Source organism: Sardina pilchardus, chromosome 8 (genome assembly GCF_963854185.1).
Source record: "Sardina pilchardus chromosome 8, fSarPil1.1, whole genome shotgun sequence".
Classification (NCBI taxonomy): Eukaryota; Metazoa; Chordata; class Actinopteri; order Clupeiformes; family Clupeidae; genus Sardina; species Sardina pilchardus.
The window spans coordinates 31,990,489-32,012,620 of record NC_085001.1 but is presented as its reverse complement, the minus strand read 5'-3'; the positions used below and the strand labels follow the sequence as shown (position 1 = coordinate 32,012,620).

Here is a 22,132-nt window from a genome sequence, read left to right as displayed (position 1 = left end):
AATAACCATAACCATAACCATAATCACAAATAAAATACTTCTAAAACAAAAACTAAATCAACCAATAAACCACTGTTTTTTTGTAGAAGCGTAGGGCCGTATTTACTTTGAAAGGCTAAACTGTTTTTTGCTGTTGTTGTTGTTTTTTATATTCAAATTGTATTGCTTTTCATATCACGATAACAATACAAGACAAAGACAAATAACTGTACAAAGCAAAGACAAGGGGAGGGGGGTTAACAGCAGTTAAATACACATTAAGTATACATTAAGGTTCTATATAGTCCAAGGGGCCGTGCAGAACACTAGGCCTCTCCAGTGGATTGAGAGTCAAGGCAGCCTGTTCCATATAATAGCAAGGATGTCCATAAAGTCATTTCGCCCAAGTTTGGTACTGAAGCAGTTGTTTTTTCATTCCTTCCAATTAAGAAGGATAGTCCTTTTTGCCACCAAGAAAGCAAGTATATTTTTGCATATATATCTTGACTGTATACCATCAATATCAACTCCAAACAGACACACAATTGGAGTGTAATCTCAGTATTGAGTACAGATGTTAAATCATTGACAAGATCTTGCCAGAACTGTTTAACAGCAGGAGAATTCCATAACATATGCATGAGTGTTCCCACCGAACAACAACAATGCCAGCACATATTTGACACCGAGGGATCGATTTTACTCATTGTATCATGTACGCCCTATGGATTATTTTTAACTGGATAATTTTATATCTGATGCATTGTGAAATGGTTGTTGTACTATTTCTAAGTGCTGCATTCCATTGTGATTCGGAGATAGGCAAACCCATGCCACATTCTGCTATAAGTTTGTTCTCAAGCTCTCTTCTCGTCCCCAGCTATACACTCTTGGACAACAATGATTTAATAATGGAGTAGATTCGATTATACACTAAAAAAATTATGTCTGTCAACCCAAACTGTGTTTTTAAATTATTGAAAGTTATCATTTTCCCATTGTCTACAATTTGTCCCACATGTTGTTGCCACGATCTGTCTCTAAGAGTTTCACCACCTGCTACAAACAAAGGGTTATGCCCAGTGAACAGTTATGCCACAATGGACAGCAGTTTATGAACTGCTAAACTGTTGATATCTGTTGTTCAGACATTGCTAATGATAAACCTCGGGTGTTAAGCCCATGTTAATGTCAGGGTTCCAACGCAAAGTCAAATGTAAAATTCTATGACTTTTCCCTGAAAAAAAATCCTGAATTTCCAAGGCATACAACCAGTATATAACGAATGGTACAATATACCGGCCAGTGAGTTCAGAGCAGCTGCACGGCGTTCAAGAATCTTTTACTTTTTTAGAGAGGGAGATTAATAAATGGACATTGAATAAATAAAGTTGGGCTACTCAAGCAAGAAGCAGTACAGGTAATAACCAGATAAACACTAGTTCTGCGTGGAAATATTTGTACTACTGCATTTTGGCAAGTACATTTTAAACTGCTACAACAAATTCCCTGACTGTCCATGTCTGGAACTGACTGCAAAATTCCATGATATTCCAGGAATTCCATGACCCGTGGGGACTCTGTAATGTACATTAGCAGCTTCTCTGGCTAACATGGCTCCTACCAGAGTCCATTCAAACAGTGCTGATCAGGTGCACGCACCTACACCTACACACTCACATAACTCTCTACACCCCTCACACACACACACACACACACACGTCCAATTCACATGACCTCAGTCTTCCTAAGCACAGAACAGACGCACTCACAGTGGTAGTATTATGATCTCAGTGAGACTTTGACGTCTAACAGAGCTTTGCATGAGTGTGAGAAACAGGAAGCATGAAGAGGTCAGGCCTTGGCAGACAACCAATCAATCAACAGGGTCTGTTCCACAGCAAAGGCCAATGGGTGGCTCACCTGTGAAACTGGTCCAGGAAGCGGTCTCTGTGGCCTTGCAGAGTATCTGCTGGCAAACCTGGAACATAAACAAACACACACACAAACGATGTAAGTGAGGGCCTTGCACAAATGTAGATCCACAACCACACACACACACACACACAGACACACACACACACACACACACTTCAGAGTAGTCGTAATTAAATATGCACATACACAGAAGCACACGCACACACACGTTTTCGCTGTGTCACTGTTCTGGATGGCTGCATGGCGGTCAGTAGTTATCTGCTCTGGGTTGCCAGGTTAGCATTATCTAGGGTCTGAATCATTGTGGTCCACGAAGCTAAGATGACCAACGCCATACAGTACCTCATCAAACTGGAAGGGCACTTTAACTGGAAGGCCATGGTCTTCTTTAGAGCAGCTGGTGGATATTTATGTGAAGCCATGCTCTTTCTCCCTTGGCTGGCAACACTGTAAATAAAACTCTTCCTGATCCTTCTACCACTGCCTGACTGGGTCCTCATTCATATGTGCTATCAAAATGACCATGACACTTCAATAAGTCAGGCTCTAGCAGTAGCAGTAGTAGTAGTGCAATAGTAAAGACTCCTCCTCTACTGTAGTGGGGCTGTGTGTTTGCGACCCTGACAGGAGGGAGGGAGGGAGGGGGGGGCAGAGGGGTCACTCACAGGCGTGGAGCTTGAAGAGCAGCTTGACGGAGTAGTGGTACAGATGGCTGCAGTCCTGGATCACCTGGATGAGCGGAGCCAGCCGGCACTGACCCGACGTCATCGTGGAGATGGCAATGGAGGTGTTCAGCTGCCGCAGTACTGCAGGTAGCACAGGTGAGTGAGGGACACACACACACACACACACACACTTTGTGGTTATTTGAAAATCATTTCAATAATATCCATCACGCTATTTGCATAAACATTATTTAGATTTATATCATGATTTATCTCCACTATGACTATTTTAATCTTCCATTGACCTGAGAATACTTCTCCTCGTGTTTATGGTAAGACTGCATAAACAGGGAAACTGTGTATGTCTGTGATTGCGGGTTTATTTAAATGTGTGTGTGTGTGTGTGTGTGTGTGTGTGTGTGTGTGTGTACACGTATACCAAGTCGCGCACACACACACACGCACACACACACACACACACACACACACACACACACACACACACACAGTACAGCCCCTGTTTTCCCCAGTGCAGGGTGTTTGGCCAAGAGCAGCCCAGTGGCCGCCTCTGCTCCCGAGGGGGGATGGTGGTTGGCTGGGTGGAGCGGAGGAGGGCGTGGGGAGAGGGGGCAGTAGTGCGGGGCAGTAGAGTGCCGCAGGGTAGGTAGAAGTCGGACCATTACAGTCCAATCAGGAAATCCCCAACAGGAAGAGTCATTACAGACAGCCCAATCTAAGGTCTGATCAGCATACTGTGTCCCACTGCCTGATAGCAGCTTAGAGTCCAGATAAAACAACACTCCCTAACTCTCCACTATGAGTTAACTAGAAGCTTAGAGTCCAGATAAAACAACACTCACTAACTCTCCACTATGAGTTAACTAGAAGCTTAGAGTCCAGATAAAACAACACTCACTAACTCTCCACTATGAGTTAACTAGAAGCTTAGAGTCCAGATAAAACATCACTCCCTAACTCTCCACTATGAGTTACCTACTGTAGAAGCTTAGAGTCCAGTTTAAACAACACTCACTAACTCTCCACTATGAGTTACCTAGAGGCTTAGAGTTCAGATAAAACAACACTCACTAACTCTCCACTATGAGTTACCTAGAAGCTTAGAGTCCAGATAAAACAACACTCACTAACTCTCCACTATGAGTTACCTAGAAGCTTAGAGTCCAGATAAAACAACACTCACCAACTCTCCACTATGAGTTACCTAGAAGCTTAGAGTCCAGATAAAACAACACTCACTAACTCTCCACTATGAGTTACCTAGAAGCTTACAGTCCAGATAAAACAACACTCACCAACTCTCCACTATGAGTTAACTAGCAGCTTAGGGTCCAGATAAAACAACACTCACTAACTCTCCACTATGAGTTAACTAGCAGCTTAGAGTCCAGATAAAACAACACTCCCTAACTCTCCACTATGAGTTAACTAGCAGCTTAGAGTCCAGATTAAACAACACTCCCTAACTCTCCACTATGAGTTAACTAGCAGCTTAGAGTCCAGATAAAACAACACTCCCTAACTCTCCACTATGAGTTAACTTACAACTCACCACACTGGGGCTGTACAGTACCTGTCCTGTGGTCACATACATTGGTTTTAAAAAGGCACAATTGTTGAAGGAATGGGTACAATGGGTAAATGGAAGATGAATTACCGTAAGTATCATTTATATTAAGTATACAAAAGTACAGTATGTGCTGAAAGTGTCAGGTCAAAGCCATCATGGAGGAATGTTAAGGTATGCTGTGTAGATTGGTGTTGGGTGACTGTGGATGGTTGCAGGACTAGTAAAAAATAGAGGCTAAGGCCTGTACTGCTGAACCACTTGATTCATGAACGAAAGGGTGGACAACTGGCAGATGAGCGGATGGACAGACGGACAGATGGATGGATGGATGGCTGGGTGGGTGGATGGATGGATGGATGGATGGATGGCTGCTCTCCAGATGCTGAGAGTGGCGTGTCACTCACCTGATTCTGCTACCCTCAGCTCTGCATCCATGTAGTCAAACACCTCCACCGTCATCTGGAACCTGGGGAAACAAACAAGACTCAGCAAAGCACAAGAGTGCAACACTCATACACGCATTTGTACACCCACTCACAGATGCACGCACACACACACAAACACACACACACACACACACACACACACACACACACACCACTGGGCCGGGGCCCTAATTATCTTTATCAAAGTAAACATTATAAATCAGCTAAAAATACTGCACCATGCTACAAAGCATTACTTATCCCTGTCTAGCCATGAGTTCAGCACCAAGCCAAGCCATGAGTTCATGCAAACACACACACACACCCACACACACTCTAAAAACGTCCTCCACCCTCTGACTGCAGCTGGTCCGGGTTTCACTTGTGGGTGTGGAGTGTTTCCCTGCAGCAGTGGGCGGTCTGGGCCACCTGTGCTGGAGAGCTCTGCGCTGCTCTGCTCTGCTCTGGCCCTTCTCTCAGACTCTACCCGGTGACGGCAGCTCTGTTACTGAAAGCCGAGACGACACATGAGCTGCCGCCTCTCTGGACTACACACCCTACCTACAGGGAACGCTCACAAAGAGCAGAAATCCAACCTGCCATCCTTTCTTTCTCCCTCCCTCTCTCCCTCTTTTCCCACAGTTCCTTTCCCTCCATCCCTCACCTAACCAAGGTTTAGACATGGATTTTGCTACATTTCTTTAGCTATGGTAAAGGTAAATACTGTACACAGGGGCAGGCTGTACATGAGAACATGCAAGAAATGACTGTACAGTATTATAGTGCTGTAGCCATTTCTGTGATGAGGACTACCTGAGGTGGGCAAACAAAATGAACTACACTATGAACTCCACCTGCTCCTTCATGGATGTTGTGTGCTTTGTTGTACAGGCTCAGGTTGGGGACAAATGAAGTTATTTTAGCCTTAGTGCAGGGCACTAAAGCCACAGGGCCAAGGGGGAGCCAGAGGTACATACACGTTGTTGATGTCAGTTCCTGCTGCGCGCTCAAAAACCTCATCTGTGGCCTCCAGGTTGGTGCGGATGTCAGCGTGCTGCAGAGGAAAACGGAGTGACAGAGAGATAGAGAGAGAGAGAGAGAGAGAGAGAGAGACAAGGAGAACTAGTGAGAGACTGCACTTCAAACACTGGCATTGTTTACAGCCTCTCTGGCCCCCACATCCTCTCCTCTCCTCCTCCTCGTCTCTTTGTCTGTAGAATGGCACTCTCCGCTCAGCCCACTCGGCCTGCCGCCGCCTCCTCCTCCTCCTCCTCCTCCGCCTCCTCCGCCTCCTCCTCCTCCTCCTCCTCCTCCTCCTCCTCCAGGAACAAACAGCTCCAAGCACACAGCTCCTTCAAACACGGCCAGACGTCTCTGCCACCACAGTACTCAGGATGTTTCTGGTCATTTCTCTGGAGTCCCACTGTGTGTGGAGGACCCTTCCCACAGCCCTTCAGTAGGGCACAGTACAGCTGAGGGGCATGGGGGCAGGAGGGGGAGAGGCTGTGGGACTACAGCCGGTGGAAGGGTGGAGTTTACTCTCAGCCTCTAGTGGAGTCATTTCCATCCTGTCCTCATACAACCTCACGTGCGGTAGACACTTCATACATACTAGAAATGTTTTAGAGATGTTGTACTATCAGCGGTCTTTTCCTCCATACTGACTAAAGGTCGGGCTGCTTAAACAGAACGTTCATTGAGTATGTGCTGACTGATTCCTGATCCAAAACAAAGGCCTGAGGGCCTGGGCTGAAATGGCATCAAAGGTGTGTCTACCTGGCTTGATATCAAGTGTTTACACAAGCATAAATCTAAAAGTAGGAAAAGGCTGCTGACATCCATACTGACAGATGAGATACCATATCAGCACCACTGTGGCTGTTCACTCACACAGCGTCACGATAGCATATGGCCACTGGGCATCTGTAGTGACTCTTTAATGCAGACCTGCTGCTGACGCAGCAACGCTCACCACAGTGAACACACAGCAACACTGTTCCTGGATCAGTGGCTCTGAGACGGGGGAGTGGGTGGGACTCTCACCTTGGTGTGGAACTCCATCTTGGTGATCAGGAGCTTGGAGTAGATGGTGACCAGTTGACCGTAACCATGGCGGTCCCTCATGTTTCCCTGTGAAGGTGAAAATGGTGGTCAATCACAACAGCAGAGGGGCAAGCACAACCTCCATGAGGGAGCACATCTCATCTCGTCTCCACATCTGGGAGGTGACCAAGCACCCAACAACAGGAGTGATGGCAAAAGGCAAGATCATGGAGAAAGAGAGTGGTCTGTCACCACACACACACACACACACACACACACACACACACACACGGTCAGAAACTCACCCACATCACTCCAACTTCCACAATACTGCTGTGATGCCTCATGCAGTCTTGTAAACTCTGGAGGAGAGGGAGAGGAGTGTCATCATGGATACAGAGAGAGACAGAGAGAGAGAATGAGTAGGGGATAGAGAGACAAGTTAAGAGAGGTAAGCTGATGCGTATTGAGTTTTCAGAAGATGTAGAAGAGTAAGAAGAAGTCAAAACAGAGAGGGCACAAGAGAAGGGAGATGGGGGGGGCGTTCGTACGTTCTGGTGTCCGTCCCGTAACACTTTGTGGAGCACGTGGCAGAACTTCCAGCTGAGGATGGCGCTGGAGTGCAGGGGGAGGCCCAGAGCGTAGGACCAGAAGGTGAAGGCCCCCTTCTCCCTGTGCGTCCCCAGGATGATCCCTACACACAGCGTCAAGGAAACCAGCACAAACACACACACAAATACACCAGCACACACACACACACACACACACACACACAAATACACCTGCACAGACACAAAGGGAGGAAGAGAAACCAAAAAAGGACCAAAGGAGAGAGAGAAGGGGAAGGGGGGGGGGGGGCAAAAGTCTAAATCCTGCAAGACTACTATAAATAGAAAAACAAAGGCAGAAAGAAAAGAATGTCTCAACAGCATATTAACACAAACATCCTTTTCACTGCTATTGACTGATGACTGACAATGTGCAATGCATGTTTGTGAGGCTGTGTGTGTGTGTGTGTGTGTGTGTGTGTGTGTGTGTGTGTGTGTGTGTGTGTGTGTGTGTGTGTGTGTGTGTGTGCAGGCTCGTGTTCCTCTGAAGGATACTGCGGGCATGTTTCTCCTTCACCGGCGTCTCTGTGGAGGTGATGGCTTTGCTGATGCTGCTGAGCTGATAGAGAGATAGAGAGAAAGAGAGAAGAGAGAGAGAAAGGAGACAGAGAGGTTAGACTCGTCTAGCCAGCTCAGGGGTCAGCACAGTGTTTCATGTTTAAACAAACACACCCCATGTGACCCAGACGAGACATCACTGTAATCAGACCAACATAAATCGACTAACAAATAAACAAATACACAAACTACCTAATTAACTTTACTAAGTATACATGACTTCCCAGACGTATGGTATGGTCGGATGTGAATTAGAACCGAGGGCTCAATGAGTAAATCAGTCAATGAAAGCCATTATCTTTGCTCTGCTGGCATCCTGCTCTACCAGCTACACAATAGGAACACCAACGGATGTAATCTGTGACAAAATCACGGAAACACTTTTTTTTTCTGGTTGAAATCAGAGAGCATGCTGTGTCATACAGCCATTGAAGAGCTCACATTCTTGGCATAGTGCTCGTGCCAGAGGTGTGGGACAGTGAAGGGAGAGCTGACATCACCGAGGACATCCCAGCCTCCACACCCACAGTAAAGTACAAGCTAAGGTTAAAGGCCTCTCCCAATCGCAGGCTGACTATAGCCAGTCTAAAGGGCAAGACATATCACTTCTCCTCTCAGTTGTCAGCTTCAGTTTCCAGGTGTTACTATCAATGCCTTGGTCAACAGCCGTAAAACCTCTGCAATTGCCCCATAACTGGAACACTACTACACGTCCTGAAGTCCTGGTTCATTAACACGTTGAACGATACAGAAAAAGCGATCAAAAGAACACACACAGAACAGGCAGTAGGAACATGGTCAAAGCTGCTGGTCTTGGCTGCTTTGATTATTTGGGTGTGGCCAGGGAGATACACTCTGGGAGTTTATACACACACACACACATACTGTACATACACACAGCTTAAAGATTTCTACATTCTAGGTGTGTCTGACATACACACAGGTATGGATATACAGCTCTAGAGACCACTGCACACTTCTCTAAGCCATCCTTCGGTTGCTGAGTGATATTCGAACGAGTTGACGGGAATATTCAAATTTTGCAGTGGTCTCTTAATTTTGAATATGACCATCAATCAACACATTCAAATATCACTCAGCAACCATAGGATGACATCAGAAAAACATGCAGTGGTCTCCTATTTTTTTCCCAGAGCTGTAAAAAGAAAGCAGATATCCATAGGCCTACTTCATGGATAGTTTCATGGTAGCTGTACATTAAAGGTGCGCTAAGCGATGTTGGGCAACGTCACTTCTGTTTGACGCTTAAACAAAACAGAGAGCTAGCACGCTACTCCCTCCCCCTGTGAAACTGAAACGCGCATCTCCTAAACGCGCATCTCGTCAGTTATTGGCTCCAGTGTATTCAGGGAACAGGCAGCTAGTGGATAGTGAGAAGGAGTCTGCTGTATGTTCAAATGTTTTGGCCTAAAAAATGTGAGCACCCATAAGCAAGCTCTTTTGTCCAAAGTGATTCACATAACATGTAATACACAATGAATACTACTCCAGTCTTACTTAGAGAAACATACAACCAGAAATCCTTATATTAAACATGATACAAGGTAATCAATAATCATCTTGGTCACATTAGAGGTCCCATATTACACTTCTTTTTCAACAAGTCAACACAGCCCTGTGGTTACAAAACATGTCCCTGGGGCTGTTTGCGTAAAATTCTACTCAGATTGCACATTATACCCTTTAAGCAGAAACCACAGTAAACACAAGCTTCCCCGTTTTCAGTCCAAGCAGCACTCTGCACTCTGTTGGATGGGTCGCCCCTCTGTTGTTCGCTGCAGTGAAGTGATGCACAGCTTCACTAAGACCGACACCTAATAGTTAGGTGCTTCCTGTCGAAGATCCTCCATATTGGTCGTTTCCAAACAAGTAGGCTACACAAAATATCCAAACACCTTTTACGCACCTGATATCATCCATATTTCAAGTATACAAACAAAAAACTCCCCATTGAGCTGCTGATAATGTGCAATCTGAGATGAATTTCGCGCAAACAACTCCAGGGACATGTTTTGTGCAACCCATACGCCTATTTTGACAAAAAGAAGTATGATATGGGATGGGACCTTTCAACAGCTCACTGCTTCAGTAGTTTCTTGGTGTTTTAAGCCCCCAGTGTTGTCTTCAAGGCGGCACTGCCTGGAAGGCACTTGGGTTAGGCATGGGTTAGGGTGAGGGTTAGGAATTAGGTGCCTTTAAGTCGACAATGGCAGCGCTGCCTAGAAGGCGAAGTTGGGGGCTGAAAACACTATGAAGCATTTCAGTGTTGAGGAGAAAAGAGTCAGGGAACATGCTATGCCTTCAGGAAGGCAACATGGAGCAGTTTAGTCTTGACTTCGGTCTTTGTGACTGAGGGAGTACAGGAGAGGAGACTGACAAGAAAGATGTCAGACAGGAGTGCCCATGGCGAGGACAAAACACACTGCTGGAACCGAACAATCTGAACCAAGAAAGGTAAACTCAAAACACAACCACACAGAAGCCCAGCTTCTCCCTCTGACTCTCACACATTCACATATGCACTCACACACTCATGCACACATAGTCACACTCACTCTGAAAATAGCATCTAATTAAAACTGCCCCAGTAAAGCATAAAGCTAAGGCGAAACTGACCTAGCTGAGCTATCTGACCCCATACAACCTAAAAGACAAAAATATGCCAATTGTTCATAAAAGGAAACAACACAATAGTTGTTACAGAGGCTTTCTTTGACCTTTTTGCTTCCCAACATTGCATAGTTAGGAACTGGAACCCCATGATTAGGAAGAGCTGGGGCTATTTTGCACAGTAAGATTATAGAATTGGCTGAATTAATTATCCAGGGCACACATTTTAACATCTAATGGTCCATTCAGATTTCAGTGTTCCTTTGACTGACCCACTGTTCTCAAATCAGTATACAGTGCTGCAAGTCTTGTAGCGTAGTCTGTAGTCAGGTCAATATGTAGTCTGAATCTGATGTACAATGCCTGGTCCTGACAGCATTCTTCTGTCCCTCAATAGTGAGCAGTTACATGATGTTTATGTTTATGTTTGGGTATGTGTATGTGTATGTGGGAGGGGCTGCACTACTGTGTGCATGACCGCTAATGGTTCATTCATGCAGATCAACTTCTCTTCCCCTACCTCCTGTCTGTTGCCCTACATGCATAAACACGCTCACTCAGCATGAGCAAACACAAGCATTCACATTAGAACACAATTTGGCCTTCAGTCACTCCACCCCCAGCCAAACAACACCCAGCGAGAGACACACACACACACACACACACACACACACACACACACACACACACACACACTGCAGAGAAATATACTGGCAAACTCACTGACTAATTGACCAAGAGGCAGTAACAAACACCTGTTGTCTACATCCCTCAAATTCCAAATTCCAATTCCAAAAAATGACAGACATACACCCAGAAATATGAGCAAATATAGAGGCCTAGACACATACTTCCTCATTCATTCTCATCTCCAACTATGGCGAAGTCAAGACCCCTCATCAAGACAGCAAATAGCTCAAAAACGTGATGATGACAAGCGGTACAGGAGAGGTACTGACGAAAACAGAAAGAGAGAAGACCGCGCTCCAGAGTCCTAGAGACAGAGCGGAAGAGAAGGCCACAGCGAGAGAGAGGGGGTCCAAGAGCAAGGCCTCTCAGAGGAGTCTCGCTGGGCTGGGGGCTCATTAGTGGCCGCGGCGTGGGTAGAGGTACGGGCGGCTGGCACTGAGGAGGGGGAAGGGGACGGATCTGGACCAGCAGCCCAGGACAATGTGGGGATTGTGGGGAGAGAAAGGCAGCGGAGCTGGGCAGTGGGACGGGGCCTGGAGCTCAGCCAGACACTGGCACTGAGAGGATGACAGATGGCCAGCGAACCCCACTGCTACAGGCAGACCAGCCATCCGTCAGAGAGAGCGAGAGAGAGCGAGAGAGAGAGAGAGAGAGGGGGGGGGGGGAGGGGTAGAGAGGGAGAGAAAGCATGAGTGAGAGAGCAGAGAAATAGAAGTGGTCAGTGGGTATTGGGACAAAAACAAAAAGATGGACAGGAGGTGGACGCGTGAGCACGGGCGGAGGGTGGCACTGAGGAACACAGAGAGGGAGGCAACGGGTCGGGAGAGATGACATAGGGAGTGAGCGGGAAAGAGAGCTGGGGGAAGGGCGAGGAAAAGAGGGCAGAGGAAGAAAAGAGAGGATAAGAGAGAGGGGGGTGGGGGGGGCTGGTCTCACATGACCCTGGACCGGTTGAGCAGGCCGCCTTTGACAGCAGCAGGCACAAACACTTGTCCTGCATCACTGCTGGTTCCCAGTCATTTCACCTGCACCACACAGAGGCCTATGGTACAGCTTGTCCAATGTCTCTCTCTCTCTCTCTCTCTCTCTCACACACACACACACACACACACACACCCTCTTCTCTCTCCTGCCTACACACACACAGCATACAGCTACAAACAAAGATAACACGGCACACCTGATAAGGGAAATAAGCAGGTCACATTGGTCTTTACCTGCTAACTGCACATGGTAGCCCGAGACAGCTGTACTTTCAGAGTCTGCCTAACACACAGATGGTCTTAACTGGACGTTAAGTGGGCCAGACATGTTCACCCAGACAAATCTTACTACCAGCCTCTCCAATACCAGACCGAGGCCAGAGAGGAGACCAACAGACGAATAAAGACAGAGGGAGATAAAACAGGAAAGTGACAGAAAAAAGATCCCAAGACCCTAAATAAGTCAGTGGGTCTTGGACCAGGACTGAGGAAGGCACTATAGCCTCAAGCCTAACAGGCTGACCTGATCCTCCACCCCAAGGCCCCACTCCCAGCGTGACTCAGCTCAGGTTCCCCGCCTTACCGGAACTTCACGGGCTTTCAGCAGCTGGTCCAGATGCTTGGACATCTCCCTGTAGTGCTGAAGGCTGACCTCAAGAGGCTAACGGCTAACGGCTGTGGGCGATCAAGTAAGAGCTGAAGGCATGTATTAGCCTCGGAGCTATCGGTTAACGACTATGGGCTAACGTGCCGAGCGCTCCGCACTCATCCACTAACTGTGTGAGCTAACGGCGCCTGTGCAGGCGGTCTTTATTGTGCCCTCTTATCAGCTTAACTCAATAGACTACCCCCTACTCCGACGGTGCCAGTCAAGGTCAGACAAATGCGTAGAGAGGTGTGACTGCGGCTTTCTATCGGCAGCGCTCAGGGGAAAATCCATAGACGGAACCAAAAAGACACACACAACTGTTTTGGATGAGGCTAATGGATCTAGCAGCGGAGCCTATCTGCTGCTGATGGAGTCAGACCCATGGCAGAGGTTCAGGCACAAGACTAGGCCACACAGTAGGCCTCTGCAAACACACACCTGCCCCGTGCCCAAACACAACAACAATACTGTCTGCCACACCCATAAAGGGAAACAAAAGCATTAGTGTGATGTGGCAACAAGCAGGACTTGGTGAACATGGAGGACCGGGTGTTTGATAATGAGCCGGTGAGCTTTTCTCTACCGCCAGAATCCTTGATTGAGAAAAAAAGATATCATTATGAACTTTACACTGGTTTTGTTAACAGATGAACTCCTGCAGATCTAAGCCTTAAAGTGAAGTGACTGGGTGAAGTGAGCCATGAGGATTATCCAGGGAGACACCCTGGGATGGGTTCACACTCTGGCACCATGCTGTCACAAGGAATCACATGCTCCATTCACATCCAAGCCATTTGGACTGGAGTTCCCCAACACACAGGCTACACCTGCTCATCCAGAGCTCATCAACACAAGCCAGATCTGCTCAGTGGGATCCACGGACACCTCAGCCTCTTAGCTTGGCAGGTAGGCTAGTACTACTACAGGGCACCTGACGAGAACAAAGCCAACTAGACTTGTCCACAACACAGGAACTATATGGATATGCACAGGCCTGAGTACTCTGAGACTTTTCACACTTATACTAATCACATCGGAGTCTGACTCGTGATGTGTGAGTGAGTCATGACTCAGGAGCTACTAAAACATAAGAAAACATTATGCAATGTCTACAGACACGGCTGACTTAAAGTCACACGCTGAAATAAAATGGACCCACTGTTCTCCTCATTTCTACCAAAAAGGAACAGAAATCAACCCCACAAACCTGCTCACTGCACCTACCCTATAGTATTTAACATAAGGAGGACTAAGGCCTCTTTGCTGGTAAGGAGATTCCACACCTGAAAGGTGAACTTGCTCAGGTTGTAATACAGTAGAGTTGGGGAGAGGAGGTGACCCATGAGTTCCCCGGGGTACAGAGAGCCTCTCTCAATATCGATCCTCGATGCTCAGTCCTCCAGACTCGTTCCCACTGATCTATAACTAGCACTCGATAGAACCATTCTTTATCTAGATCAGTGAGGACGAGGACCCAGAGTCTCCATTCCCTCACATTCTCCACCACTCTTCCATCATACACAGCAACCTCACATAGGAACTCACATGCTCAGTGGCTCTACCAGTGTACTGGATGGGTATCAATATGGGTACATATCGCATTTAATCATGTAGAGACTTGTAAAGATCCATTGTAAATCACTGATGTCAATGACTGCAAAGGAGATGAATGGGATTCATATGAAGTTTTTTAACAGGGGAGCTACTAATTCTTACTCTAGTTATTATTCGTATGGTGTATACTTGTGAACGTAATGGATGCTTCCCTCTCTCACAAGAAGCTTCTCCCCTCTGTCTCTCTCTCTCCTCTCTCCCTCTTAACTTGAGTGTTGCAGTGTGTTCTGACGCACTGACTGTCAGCTCCTTGCCCTCTGCTTAGTGGCGGGACTTGGTATCCATTACCCGCTGACAGAAGAGTGGGACACTGCTTCAGGGGATAACCTACACACACACACACACACACACACACACACACACACACACACACACACACACACACACACACACTTTTCTGGCCTCTCCTTCAATGAAGGAAAACAATGTAAAGGATTCAAATGACAAGGAGAGGTAGTCATCCGCAAAAAAAAGGAGTCGTTGTCTAAAGCATTCTGAGAATGTCGTAGCGAATGTCGTAACTCACTTTTCCTCATAGATCAGCCATAACCAGACCTGAGATCAGATACATTTGTATGGCTCATCTGATTATATCTCTGCATTACCCAAATATGGGCGAGTTGATAAGGTTACATCTGTCTTTACAGTAAGTGAGTGACTGACTCAGACTAATGAAAGAGACATGTAGAGAGATTGATGTGCTTACACAGGGAGTACTGATGGAGTGGCTGAGACTCGGCTGCCGAGGAACTGTCCGTACTCTGTGTCTAAAACACATGGACAGATACTGATCAAAAGGCACAACTTCAACCTAATACTATCTGGCTCAGCCCTATAGCTCTATGTAAATTCTCATAACACTGTGCTGAATGCTGATTCAACTCTGCTGTTCCCGGAGCAGCAGGAACGTCAGAGGCTCACTCCAGCACTGATGTGTGGCATGACCAGCACACCCACGTATCCCCACGCACTCATGTGGGCCGGCTCAAGTGCTGCGCCAGCAGCAGCTCCCAGAGGTCCGCCTTCCACTCACTCCCTCTGAGATCATTATCCACCACCTCCACCTCCCAACGCGCACACACACAGACACACACACACACACACACACACACACACACACACACACACACACACACACACACAGAAAATGAGTACATACACTCACTCACTCTCTCTCTCTCTCTCTCTCTCTCTCTCTCTTTCAGACACACATACACTTACTTCCTGAGCCTCCCTGGTTTCCATGGAGACCACAGCGGCTTGCTTAAGGGCACTCTGCCTTCTGGCACTATATTGCCTGGCAGTGACTTGTGGTGTAGCTAACCCAAACATACTCGCTCACACACACACACAAACACACACACACACACACACACACACACACACAGTCAGAGTCATACACAGAGGAGAGAGGCAGAGGGAAAGCAAACAGAGGGTGCTATGTGGGATATGTGACCTTGCTGGTAAGGAGAAAGGCAGCAAATAGCAGAGACCGACATGGAGAACGAGAGAGAGATCAATGTCAGGGACCACTGAAAATCACTCACAGACAGCCATTGTTTTACTTAAGGGAGACTGAATGAAATGACTTCTACCACCTAATGACAGTAAATGGCAGCAATTGTCTGCATCACAGCAAACACAATTAAATGCTTACACCACAGCGACTTTTGCAATACGTTTAGGCCACAACTGACACTGTGCTGAAAGAACAAAACAGAGTGTGTGCTCAGTGTGTGAAAATGTATGAAAAAAGTGCAAGATAATGGAAGATTACTAGCGTGCCCATCGCTTGCTCCTGTAATTCACTTTGCCAACTCAACTGTGTCAGCAAAACTGTTGACTGCTGTAAAACTGCTGACCATCACTGTTGAAGACCCACATTTGGCCACATGTATAAATCCATGCCCGACAGTCTGCTGGTCAGTTATCAGCATAGAAGAGTAACGCTGCTGCGCCATACGTCATGTCCATCTCAGTAAACCGCGTCCAGTCAATAGGAAAGCAGCCAGATCCTAGAGCCTTACGCCAATGCATGGATGACATCACAGCTAGTTCACACAACACTATCAGGCTAACGCAACTGGACTGGATCAAAGGACAGACTATCATAGCTAGCAAATCATCAAAGTAGCCTGACATAATAACCACCCGCTGTGTGTATATTTAGAATTTTCTACATTTCTACCTCAATCTGGGTGTTGCCGATATTATCTATTGGTCATCCTTTCTTGGATTCTGTGACTAAAGTTGTGGCCTACAACTTTATCACAGGACAAGCTATGTTTGTTACTCAGTGCATTTGGCTGAGTGGGAGAGATCTTTTTCTCTGCGAGCATTCAACATACAGTTAAATAATAATGGCTATAAATACCATCTAAACAAATGCTACATCACCGCTGCTGGCAGATTCGGAACAAGAAGACAGCTAGGCTAGTAATTATCATCAGGCTTCTAATTCTAGTGCCCAACATCAAAACCTACCAGTACCATCACAACCAAGTTACATTTCCTGACTGGATGAAATGTGCGGCCTTGTATGCTATTTGTAAATTATATTGCTAAAATCCTTGTGCTTTAGAAGGCTAAGGCTAAAATACAAATCCCAAGATAATTTGTTAAAACACTATGCAAACTACCATCATGAGGCAAATTTCTATTTCTATCAAATACGTTCTGGTCTGGGAGCAGCCCAGATAGATGTGAGAATGACACATAATCTTTTACTCCCTGTATTGTTGACAGAGTGAGATTTACAACTACAGTGGGGAGAACAATGATACCATGCTAAAGTGGCCTAAATAGAGGAATATAAAATCATTATTTGACAATTGATCTTAATGCCCTAATTAAAAAAAAAGAGTAAAAATCAAACCGCTAAGGACACCAATTTTCTTTGTGATTGAAGAATGTATCGTAAATAAATAAGTGTTCTTCCTTAAATGCTAGGGGGAAGGAAGCATTTGACCCCCTATGTAACCCTATGAGAATTTAACAAATAGGGTTAACATTGGGGCAGGCAGATTTTTATTTTTTAAAGGCCAGCTATTTCATGGATCCAGGATTTTATGCATCCTGATAAAGTTCCCTTGGCCGCTGGAATTAAAATAGCCCCACATCATTACATACCCTTCACCATTTGATTTGCATTGAGCTCAATGAGCATCATATGCGATTTTGGGCTATGGCACCGGTGCAAGCTCTGTAGTGGTTGATCAATGAAAAAATGGTCTCCATGGCTTAAGTGTTGGTGTATTTTCATGTAGAATAAGAGCATGGGGTCAATTTTCACCAAAGTTACACTTTAACACAATGTTATAGTCAGTGTCCCTCAGATTAACACATGCAGGTGTTGAGGAAACAGAGGGCTAATGCCTGCGAACCTGCAGGACTTGCTGGACTTCATGCCCTTGTCCCTGTTCCCTCTGTGAACACTTCACTCCAAGTCTAGTTGCTTATCAATGCTGGAAATGCTGGAAATACTGGAAGGACAATGGACATGACAACAATGGTGTGTGTGTGTGTGTGTGTGTGTGTGTGTGTGTGTGTGTGTGTGTGTGTGTGTGTGTGTGTGTGTGTGTGTGTGTGTGTGTGTGTGTGTGTGTGTGTGTGTGTGTGTGTGTGTGTGCATATTTAATCACAACCTCTCTGAAGGGGCTTTTAAGACTTCTTGTTGAATGTAAACATTCAATGACCATTAAAGCATTTCCCGTCTGACTAGCCAACTGATGTTCCATTCATCTTCAGCCCTCTGGGGAGGATCAGACAAGCTACAGTATCTGCTCTAGTTTCAGTCAGGCAGGTAAGACTGGCTACCTCCTGGAGAACACCCTTACTTTTAAAATAAAAACCTTTCCATTATATATAATATCATTTCTATTATTTCTATTATTTATATTTAAGAGGTCTACAACAAATTTGCTCAAATCCATGCTAGTGAACACTTCACCTTTTGTCAAGATAATCTATCCTGACAAGGCATGATTGTTACACAGTGTTACACACCCCAACTGGTCCCAATAATAGCACAATCTTTATCAGCACCACTGGTGTCACGTTTGGGGGAGCTAAATTGCTGACTCAAGTCCACCAGATCTGTTGTCCGTGAACTGACTGCAGCCTGAAGGTTACGTCCACAAAAATACATATCTGTTAGGCCGACTATGCTTCACTAAACTTTGCTTCAATAACAGAAAAGTAACTGTTCTATTATGCCTGGAGCACAATCCAACGCACCAGAATTCAGCACGTCGATAATAAAGGCCTCAGAGGATGCATCGCTGGCGGAAGGAGGATAGAATGCCTTGATCGCCCATTGGACGTCGCTGAGCAATTGCCAACTCACCTCCTCGGGGAAAAAAATAAACGCGTCTGACCGGTTTTTATTTCGTAAGCATACAGCGCAACAGCAAATTAGTTGTTTCTTTTATTTTGTGAAATAAAACAGTAGACTATGGTCGTGCCTGACGTTATGGTTGCCCCATCTGTAATGTCAATTGGCTATTTCGTAGCCTCCAGCACGTTAGCCAGAGTCAAGCAAGCGTCAACTCCGAAGCAAGAGCCTAAATAACAAGAAACGCAGCAGAATCTAAATGCAACAATATAGCCGAAGTGTAGCATAGTGCAACCATCACCACATTTACAAGGTAGGCTAGACGCCAAGAAAAAGTATTTGGTTGTAAGCTACAATGTAGCTAACTGGGATGATACATCCAGGCCGCCGCGGAGTTCTACACATCTACCTGACACCTGAGCTGTGAGAGATGCCACATAATGATAGACTAGCTAACTTCTTTACCTGGAAGATGTGGCTTCAACATAGGCCTAAACGAACGCCGCATTAATCGTAGAACTAGTCCAGGAAAATGCTGGTTTCTGTGAAATGCTATTACATTGAGGACTTATTTTCACCTTCTTTCGACATAATGTGTTAAGTATAGGACTAGCCTAGGACGGAGTAGGCTATAGCCTACCTAAGCTAATCTATCACAGCCTGTAAAAATAGGAATATTCTACTTCTGAAATGCACAGTCACAACTGGAGCATTATAAGCGAGCACAACGTACGCGAACACCATACCTGCTGTCTTTCAAAGTGCTCTCTTTCCGCTCCCAAATTAGTTTCCGTCCTTTTGCTTTTCACCCGCGAGGGCACCTGTCGTATGGAATTCATCCTTCGCAACTAGTTTGGATTCTGTGGCCTTAGAAATTCACAATATGTTGCCTAGGCTATATGTCTTGAAACGTTGCCGATCACCCCGGAATGTAAAATCCACTCGTCAGAAAAAAATGCATAAAAATAAGCAGCGCGTGAAATGCTTGTTAAAAACGGGGTAATCACGTAGCCTATGACCAACGCCTTAATCCAAATGAAGACACTCAATGTCTTTTAATCCACATTTCGGAACACGACCATTTCATCACCACATCAGAGTTGAAGACAGCACATCCGCGTGGTCAATAAAGAAAACTCCCAGCGTGTCCATGGTCCGACTGTCCTCGCTTTCACTCGAGCCGCTGGAGAGCACACTCGCGCTTGGCAACGGGAGGAGAGATCAAACGTCAGCTCAGTATTTCGCTACGTCATGCGTGATGTGCACTGTCACTGCCCTCCTAGCACACTGTAGTATTGGAATGCAGGAATTGCTTTACCGTTGTTGACTACATTTTTGGCGACACATTGATAATAGCTTATCCAACCATACATGATTTAAACTTGCACCATTTTGCCTCTCCTCATGATGAAGCCAGAGGTTTTCTCATATAGCCTAGGTCTAGCCTACACTAAAAGTGCTCCGTGTTCTATCACCCAGCCTATTAATTCCTTGATAATGGAGCTGACCTGGATTGTAGGCTCACTTAAATTAGTTTTAGATCCATTTTGAGTGAATCACTCTCGTTTGTAGTAGGCTAGCTCGTGGTTTGTGACACAAACAGACACCATTCTTGAAATATAAAATGTTTATTGCCACTGTCTGTATTTATGAACAGAGCTTGTGTTTTTATCATGAGGATTAAATCTTCCAATGGACACATCAGAGTGAGGCAGAGATTAAAAACAGAGCCAGACTGAGTCGGGATTACACAGGAGGCCGTTCCGTGCCATGCTATTGGCTATCCTGCCATGGCATGGAGCCTAAACAGTGCCTGTGGAGACCTCCTGAAGGGAAAACAAGTGCAAAAGCAAAATTATCTCACAATCCCCACCAATCTTCACGCGTGTGTTTGCATGTAAACATACGAGAGGATTAAAAGAAAAAGATTAGGAGAACCCTATTTTTCAGAGATGTTAGGCCTACATCATTATTCTGTCTGATCAGAAAGGAAAATAGATGTGTAAGTTCACAACTCATTTTTTAAATTAACCCCATGAAAACATTACCACAGCATTCAACTCCAAATATTGTTCACTGAGTGAGATGCTGCAATGTGAGGAGGCGAAATTACAGCAGATATGCACAGCAAAGCAAGTTAGCTATCACGCACAAATAACTAGGAGAGCAGGTAACTCAAGCAGCAGTTATCACAATCTGGAAGACAACACATGATTCATAATGCCATTGAACAGGTCATCTCACGTGTTTCTAAGGGTTGTGACTCTCTGACTGAGTCCAGTTATGGGGTGGACCACTGTCCACACTGCCTCAGGGCAAATGTTGTTAACATTGATTAAAAAGATATCACAGGGTGATTAAAGAGATTTCACAGGATCTCTGGTTCAGATTTGATTAGGAATATTATTGTTTGTTTGTTTGTTTGGCTGGTTTTGTTTAAATGTGAGTTCTTGCCTGGGAGCCTGTCACACTTGCACGCAGTGAAACAATATAGGCTAATCTTGAATGGTGATGTCATCTTTTGTAACTTCCTTCTACTTTCTGCCTTTCTGTTAGAACTCAGGAAATCATTAGAACTTCCTCTGCATGCTTCAGGGGCACAACTTTTGAGGTCAGTGTTGAGCCCTTTTTTATTACGTCAGCATAATGGCTCAATCCTTCCCATCTACAACACATCGTGGTCATTTCTATACTGTCAGTTGCTAGGCTACTTCACCTAAGGAACACCTCCTTCAGTAGATGAGTCTGTTGACATTCAGCAACCACACAACCTGCCCTACAGCTGTGGAAATATAATGGCAATATCTTTACAACAAGCAAAGCTGGGAAGCACCCCAAATTGCTCATCTAACAAAATCATATACTCATACACAGGCATATCAAATTCCGCTGCTGGGTTAATATTGATTAAAATACCAACCAAATAAAAAACAGCCTTAAATGAATACATTTTAGACACTGTTTTGTATTTGGTTGGTATGTTAATCAATATTAAAACAGAAAACAGTCCATCTCTCAGCCCAATTCTGATGAGAGCAGGTTGGCTACAAAATGTCACAAGACTGTGTAAGGAGGAGCTGAAAACACATGTGACGGAGTCACCTGAAGCGTGCATGCTGAAAGACTGGCTGGGACAGAATGGAACATCTCTCTCCGGTGAACACATAAATCAGAAACCCTCGCCCCAGCCACTGGGCAGACTGTCTAACAACCAGATCAAGTTGATGAAGCAAAGCATACAAAGCCTGAGGAGATCATATTGGCAATCCAGCAGTAGTCACCATTGTGAGGATAACTGCTAAACATTTCCATTCATCACTAGAAATGACTGAGGACTAACTGAATGAAACTTAAGAAAAAATAATCTGGCATATCAACTGTAAATGCTAAAAATCGCTCACCAGCGATTGCTGATTCAGGTTGAAATT

General features: G+C 45.5%; 1 protein-coding gene across 1 annotated transcript in view; it reads right to left on the bottom strand.

Annotated features, from left to right (window-relative positions):
- LOC134089752 (huntingtin-interacting protein 1-related protein-like) overlaps positions 1-19,901 on the bottom strand; it is a 29,096-nt gene extending 9,195 nt beyond the window's left edge. Inside the window, exons 1-9 of the mRNA XM_062544194.1 lie at positions 19,451-19,901; positions 7,742-7,805; positions 7,190-7,332; positions 6,944-7,000; positions 6,639-6,725; positions 5,573-5,649; positions 4,575-4,636; positions 2,583-2,723; positions 1,903-1,960 (exon numbers count right to left, since the gene is read on the bottom strand). Coding sequence (XP_062400178.1) covers positions 1,903-1,960; positions 2,583-2,723; positions 4,575-4,636; positions 5,573-5,649; positions 6,639-6,725; positions 6,944-7,000; positions 7,190-7,332; positions 7,742-7,805; positions 19,451-19,543 — 782 coding nt within the window. The 5' untranslated portion in view covers positions 19,544-19,901. The remainder of the gene's footprint in view (positions 1-1,902; positions 1,961-2,582; positions 2,724-4,574; positions 4,637-5,572; positions 5,650-6,638; positions 6,726-6,943; positions 7,001-7,189; positions 7,333-7,741; positions 7,806-19,450) is intronic.
- Between the last annotated feature and the right edge of the window lie 2,231 nt (positions 19,902-22,132).